At 53.7% G+C, this 7,150-nt stretch overlaps 1 protein-coding gene across 1 annotated transcript in view; it reads right to left on the bottom strand.

Annotated features, from left to right (window-relative positions):
• RERE (arginine-glutamic acid dipeptide (RE) repeats) overlaps positions 1–7,150 on the bottom strand; it is a 252,765-nt gene that overhangs the window by 8,596 nt on the left and 237,019 nt on the right. Inside the window, exons 12-15 of the mRNA XM_015565944.1 lie at positions 2,791–2,953; positions 1,804–1,896; positions 1,209–1,408; positions 24–185 (exon numbers count right to left, since the gene is read on the bottom strand). Of these exons, the coding sequence (XP_015421430.1) occupies positions 24–185; positions 1,209–1,408; positions 1,804–1,896; positions 2,791–2,953 (618 nt within the window). The remainder of the gene's footprint in view (positions 1–23; positions 186–1,208; positions 1,409–1,803; positions 1,897–2,790; positions 2,954–7,150) is intronic.

The raw sequence follows: 7,150 nt of genomic DNA, 5'->3' as shown, positions 1-7,150 counted from the left end.
CGTTCCCCGCCCCCACCCCTTACCTTGGCCAGCTTCTTCACAGTCTCTGCTTTACTGTCGTTGCTGGAGGTGCTGGCAGCGCTGGGGGAGTTCCGGCCACTGGAGCGGATGTCTTCATTGGTGGGCGAGGTGCGACCGTCAGGGCTGGCTGGCTGCTTCTTTCGACCACTGCGCAATGTCGACATCTGCCCACCCAAACCCGGGGCTGGTGAGACTGGACCCCAGCACACACACAGGGGCATCAAGAGCAGACCCCACTGTGGGCCTCATGCCACATCCCAGCCCCTGGCGAACAACAAGCACCCTGGCTGTCCCTCACGGACAGGGTCAATTTGGAGTGAAGGGAGGAGGGTGAGTGGGTGGGTTCACCCCACGGCACTCGCCTCCGGGACCCCCCCGAATGACGGGCTGGAAATGAGCGAGGGTTTCTGAGGGGCCTCGGTCAGTGGGGACAGTCCCCTCCGCCACGCTCTCCAGAAAGATAATTACACAGTCAGCTCTCAGTCACCTCGCTTGGTGCTCATTCCAGGTAACTGCCCAACCCAACCAAAACAGCACCTGCTGTGCCATCTGCCAGGAGGGGGTGACCCAGAGACACGAGCTGTCAAATAACGCAGCTCAGCTCCTAGACCACCGAGCACGTCAGCACGTTTCTGCAAGGCCACGGGGGCTCCGCAAAGACAGGGCACAGTGACTCACACTGGCCCACCTGCTCCTGTGAGCGAGCAGCAGTCGGGCGGGCAGGACCTAGGGTCAGAGGAAGGTGGAGGTGCCACCCACTTGCCTAAAAGGCCCGACCTGGGAGAGCCCTCACTCTCCAAGGTCCCGGCTGCATTTCCAACCTGGAAAACAGCCTCTTTACGGGAGGACGAGGCTATGCTGTGAGTAAAAACATGTACCTAAATGTTTCCAAAACTGGATCAAACATTTAAAAAAAGCTAGCAAGTTTCAAATAGCAGAGCTATGCGCCCCTAGAGACCGGCCACGGGCCAGAGGGAGGTCGGAGGGACTTGGAGAGCTTGCCCTGAGGCAGAACCGAGACCCATGGCCACACTGACGCCCCAGGAGGAGGGAGGGAGAGGACAGCCCACAGGAAAGGCTAATGCCTCCGGGCAAACCGTTTCAGTCTCGGGGTGCCTGGACAGCCCCGGCATCCTCGGAAGCTGGAGGTGTGGCCGGAAGGCTCGGTCGCCGGCCCCGGGACTCACCGAGCCTCGACTCCGCCGCGTCCTCATGCTATGTTTCCCGCTGAGCCCATCGTCTTCCTCTTTGACGGGTTTGAACATAAAGGGCGGGGGGTCCACGGGCTTCTCGATGGGCGGGAGCTCGCCGTATTTCTTGAAGTGGATGCGGCAGTCTGTGCAGAGCAGGATGTTCTCCCGGCCCCCGTGGTGCCAATCTTTGGAGGCTGCGTGAGGGAAGGGGGGGGGGGCCAAACCTCAAAAACGAGTGTCCCTGGGGCATCTGAGCAGGGGGTTCAACCAACCCAGGTGCCATGAGAACGCGCAGTACTGGGCTCGGACAGACACCTGACACCCACACCGCTCAGGTGCCGGTGCTGCCCTGCTCTCTCCCAGGATGACAGCATTTAAGGAAACCCCTCCCCCTTATGTTGGGGTACCCAGGAGGAGCAACAATAGTTGCCCTGGCCCCAACCTTGACCACGTCTGTCCTACCCACAGATCAGCATTCTGTACTGAATTCACGGGGGTGGGGGGTGGGGGGGTGAAGTAAAGTAAAATCTCCAACTTTCTGCAGTGACCCTGAAGCACAGCCCAACGCCAATGTCAAAGCCCCACTCACTGGTGCTGAAGCAATGGCGGCAGGCGTAGCCCTTCAGCTCCTGCTCGCTGTCCTCACTGTCAAAGTCGTCCTCACTGGCCGAGCTCAGGTCCACTGGGCATGGCAGGCATACAACAGGGTGAGGGTTGGGGGACAGTCACACTCGGCCTGCCCCAGGCTCTGAGCCACCAGGCCGAGTGGCCCAGTAGGCTGCGGTAGGAGCCTCTGAATTTCTCAGGGCCAGTCTTCAGAACAAAGTACTTGTGTGTGAGGGGCGGTGGTGGGGAGGGGAGATACCCAAGAGCTTGCCCTGCTACATTGCTGGGGGCTGGTGTCACACCTGAAACCTGGGTGGTGGGCACCCACAACCGGTGAATCTGAACAGGGTGAAGAGCACCCGTGGTGCCTCCTGACACACCCAGCACCCTGAGGACCTGCCTCTGGCCAGTGCCACCCGCCAGCCCCAGGTGACCCGATGGCTTCTTGTTTGCATGTGCAACTGTAGCGACCCTTGGAGGTCTGTGCCCTGGACTCTATCTACTGCTGCATCCTAGTGTTTAGGGTTAGTGGGTGTGGGCTTCATTGTCATATCACACGTCACACTGGGACCGCAAGGAAGAGCTTGGTATGGCAGGAGGAAAAAGAAAAAATGTTAATCTGTTCTTATTGCTACCACAATCCAAGTGCAATGAAAACCCAAACAGTACACCGTCTACCAAGTGGAACAACCTCCTTAAGTTACCAAAACCCTCAGGCCAAGGCTAAGACTTACTTTTGTAAAAAATTAAAATGACGTTGTGTTTACTAGAAAATTTAAATGAACGAATAATCTGTAAAACTCTCTACCACATCCCGAGTCAGTGTGACACCCAGGCCAGGCTGTGCACTAGCACACCCGTGCACGTGCGCACACGGTTCCCGGGTCATCAGCTCCAGCCGCAGGCTGACAAGGACGCCTGTGAGTGCAGGCCCAGAACTGGGACACAGCGTGTGAAAACCCCCACTTACAGAATTCACTGGAGGGGGGTCTGGAAGGTGTGTTGACAGGTGTGGACGCAGTGCGGGTCTTAATCCTCCTGAACACAGCCTGCCTGCGGTGCCTGCGATGGGCCCGGGAGCTGGCTGCCTCTGGGGTTTTCTTCCAGTAGTAATAGAAGGTGATCAGTTCCCCCTGCAGAAAAGAAGGGCTGGCGTGAGGGAGGTGTCTGGAGGGACTTGGCGTCCCCTGTCCCCTCTGTGGGAGCAGAAGGTGGTTTATACCAGCTGTCTATCCGCGAGACCAGGACCAAGAACAGTTTGTTCCTGGGGTCAAGAGGCAAAAGCTGGGCAAATGGGGCCTGTCACTTCCGCCCAGGAGAGCACACCTTCTAGACGTCAGGAACATCCATTCACTCAACAAGGATTGTGGATGCCTACTAAATGCCGGGGGCCACCTCTGTTCTGAGCACTGGAGGTGCATCAATAATTCTAACCGCGCACGTGTGTGTGTGTGTGTGTGTGTACGTGTGTGTGTACGTGTGTGTGCGCGTGCGCGTGCGTTCTTCACAGCCTTCCAGTGAAATCCAGCATGAGGAACCACCTGGCCAGACAGATGACTCCAGAAACAGTCAAGGATATAACGTAGGTGGCGGGGACCTCGGACCAGGTGGGAAGTCAGGCAGAACAGAAACCCCAAACCAAAAACTGCTCCACAGCCCCCATTCCAATCCGAGTGCCCACACTGGGACACGCTGGCACCAAGTCCGAAAGGCAACGACGGGGGCTTGACAAAGAAGGACTAAGAGCGGACAGACACCGTGGTGCTGCTGTGCAGATGAAATGCCACGTCACCAGGTCAGTCTTCAAGGCAAAAAGAGCTACTTTTTCATGGCCCCGCAGAAAGAGAGCCAAGGCATCTGCTAAAAAGAGACTGCACGTTTGGCACTGCAACTCCAGGGATAGCAGGCACCAGCCACACAAACGGGTGCATGGCATTCAGCTAATGAAAGACCCATTTCTTTAGACAAAAATCCCAAGATAAAATATCTTTAACTTAAAAACAAACAAAATACTTAAGGCAGCGAGAGAGCCATGCTCACATTGATCTCCTCTAATTAAATAAATATTGCACAAAGTCAAATAACTTGGCGGACGACGGTACCGTAGGACTTCACCCTGGGGGACGTCACCCGCGGACCAGTGCGGCCCGCCAGAGGCGGCATGCCTGCGAATGGAGGAGCTAGGAAAGAGAAGATTCTGTCTCCACACCGGAGAGCTAGGTCAGTGTGGGAAGGACTGAAAAAGACAAAGAAGCGCAGAGGCCACGTAAGGCACGCACGTGACCGAGTGCCCATCAGATGCGGTGTCATTAAAAACACGGCAGACCGAAGCATGATGGCAGGAAGGTGGTGGGGAAGGGGGCAGACTTTGGGTGGGAAAACGGCTTCTGCAAAGCAGGCCACTGTGTGCTCAGCACTCACGCTCAGGAGCTGGATTTGATGCCTGGGCATTTCCTGGGGAGGACACAGTTGTCACCAGAGCCTTAAAGGATCAGCACCAGCACACAGCACGCCTCTCTCGGAGTGGGGATGTGCTCCTTTCCGAATGCCACTCAACAAAATGCCCGTGACTGCCAATGTTTAATGATGAAGTCTGACCCAAGGCCATGGAGACCAGGAGCCCGCCACTACCCCAGCCCCTTTCCGGTTCCATGAGAAGGTAATGAGCAATAGGGAAAATGTAGAACTGCCCTTGAATGTCTGATCTGCCTGTCTGTCATGCTGTTCTACAAATGCAGGCTAACGTCCCTGTGGTGACTGGAGCATCCTGAGCCCTACGGCATGATGCCAGAACCTCCTGCTCCTACCTTCCCCGCCTGGAATGTCGTTTATCTATACTGATCGTTGGTGTGGGCTGGCTGGAGGGAACAAACCCATAAATCCACTAGGAGATTAAGAGACACGTACCAACACGAAACTGATCTGACTGTTTTCTTATGAAAAAACAGAACAGAAGCCAAGGCAGGTGACCGTCACCCTTCGAATCCGTTGCCAGAGTGGCGTGCGCATCAGCTCAGAAGGGCAACTGGTGCCGTAGACCAGAGTCCGACCCTGAAGGCGAGGGAAGAACAAGGAGACCCAAAGTGGTTCCTTCCACCTCCTCCTTTTAGGGCCAGTGGATGCAGAGGCCTGGAATCTAAGAGAGTGTGAAGCGATAGGAGATGGAAGGAAATAAACATGGGGAGGAAATCAGGTGGAGGGGTGCCACCAGCGTCCCTGTCAAACCTCAGTCTGACTTCAAGGCTGTTGGAAAGCAGCCACGCTGACACTGCGCCACAGCAGTGGTCTATTATGCAATACTGCCCCACGTGGTGACCAGGGATTATTCCTATTTCTCAAGAATGAATGTTTTGAAAAAATTTAAATGGTTTAAAAGATGGCATAACTTGCAGATTAAAAGAGGGGGAGCCAGAGCTTAGCAAGGCTATGCGACTGGCCCAATGCCAGACACCGGCAGAAAAAAGGCTCGGAAAAGCTCGGTTCACAACTCTAAACCTTTAGTGCTGCACCCTGTCCTCCTCCTCTAGCCCGTGAGAAATCAGGACATGGAAGAAACCCAATGTTGAAATAAAACCCAGTGTTGTCACCTTTTAAGTAACAGCTTTTTAAAAAGAATGTGACCAGAAGAGACCCTTGGAGTGCCAAGGATCCAACCGACCACGCCCGAAGGACCTCCCTCCCTGCAAGTCTAAGAGTAGTTGGTGAGAAAACGAAAGAATGTAAATGTCAAAATTCAGGAAAGATGGGAGAAGCCATATCCCAGAAATGTAAAACGGTCAAACCACTTTGTAAAGCTGTTTGGCAACTCTTAGAAAGCTAGACAAACACCTACCACACGACCCAGCAATTATTCCACTCCTGGGTATTTACCCAGAAGAAATAAGAGCATGTGCTCATGCAGGACTTGTGCACAAATGTCCATGGAAACCCAGATGCCCCCACCCGGGAGAATGAATGACACTGCGGCACACCCCGCCCACTGGAATATGACTTGGCAGTGAAGAGGAACAAGCCACTGATACACAATATGGACGAGTCTGAAAAGCATCGTGTTGAATGAAAGCAGCCAGACACAAAAGGGTACGTACTACAGAATTCCATTCTAGAAAAGGCCACCCTGTGATCACAAAAAGGAAGTCAATGGTGGCCTGGGATCCAGAGAGTAGGAAAACTGCTTATAAAAAGGCCACCAGGAAACTTCTGGGGTGATGGGAATATTCTATAAATCAACTGTGGTATTTACATGGATTTATACAGTTGTCAAAACTCACTGAACTGTGCACTTAAAGCGAGTACATGCTTATGATACATAAAAAGTTGATCCAAAAATAAATACATAAATAAAAGTCCAGACCAGGTTTTATGAGCTGCCTCTCAACCACTGTAATGTCTGCGAAGGGATTAAACACTGGAATGGAGCAAATCCAGGAGGATTAAACCGCATATTGGTGACTGCATGGGTGGCTAGGTCTTGAGCACAAACAAAAGAACACGCCAGGGAAAGCTGTGGTTCTACAAACAGGGAGTGAGGCAGCTCAAGCCTCACCAGGAATGAAGTCAATTGAACTTTAATCAAACATGCATAGTGTGTTCCGCGGAGACCCGCAGCACATAAATTCAGGGAACAAAAGCTGCTGCAGAAATCAATAGCTTACCGAAACATTAACACAGGCAGCCATTGATCAAACGCAGCTCCACAAAGGCGGCCTTGCAAATTAGCTCCTGCTTTTGCTTGCAGCAAACACAGGTATAAATGTTGTCGACATGAATGGCCTATAATGACCATTTTGTTCCCGGCTCTCACCTCATCTCACAACAAGGCCTCACAGTCAACACACCTCACATCTCAGAACTCTAACTGCACACAGCGGGGAACTAAGCTGGTTAAGTGCCTGGGCAAAAAGGAAAAGAAAGGGGCGGAGTCATCCCTAGTCGCCAGCACTGTGGACTGGAGCTCTTGCCAAGAGAAGTGCTCACATCCATTGGCTGATACTTACCAATTTTCTTTGGTGGTGGTGGTGGTGGTGGTGGTGGGGTCCTCTGGATTTTCCTGACAGGCCATATGCACAGAGCCACTGGCAGTAAGAGGCCGGCCCTGGATCTAGGCAGCAGCCCCTTCCTCCTGCAGGCTCTCTTCGCAGTCCCGAGGCAACCCTCTGCCAGGGCTGGGGAACCAGGCAGCATTAGGTTTCTCAGATTTTCCACCAAAATAAAAACAGGGTGGGTGGTGCCACGCAGAGGAGAATGAGGAGGGGAGACAAGTGCTCAGCTCAGTGCTCTATCTGGGGGCGGCAGGAAGGAGGGAGAAAGAAAACAAGACCCCGAGAAGA

This window comes from Myotis davidii, unplaced genomic scaffold, assembly GCF_000327345.1.
Source record: "Myotis davidii unplaced genomic scaffold, ASM32734v1 scaffold299, whole genome shotgun sequence".
Lineage (NCBI taxonomy): Eukaryota > Metazoa > Chordata > Mammalia > Chiroptera > Vespertilionidae > Myotis > Myotis davidii.
Note: the sequence above shows the minus strand (reverse complement) of the source record. Positions and strands in the feature narration are given on the sequence as shown.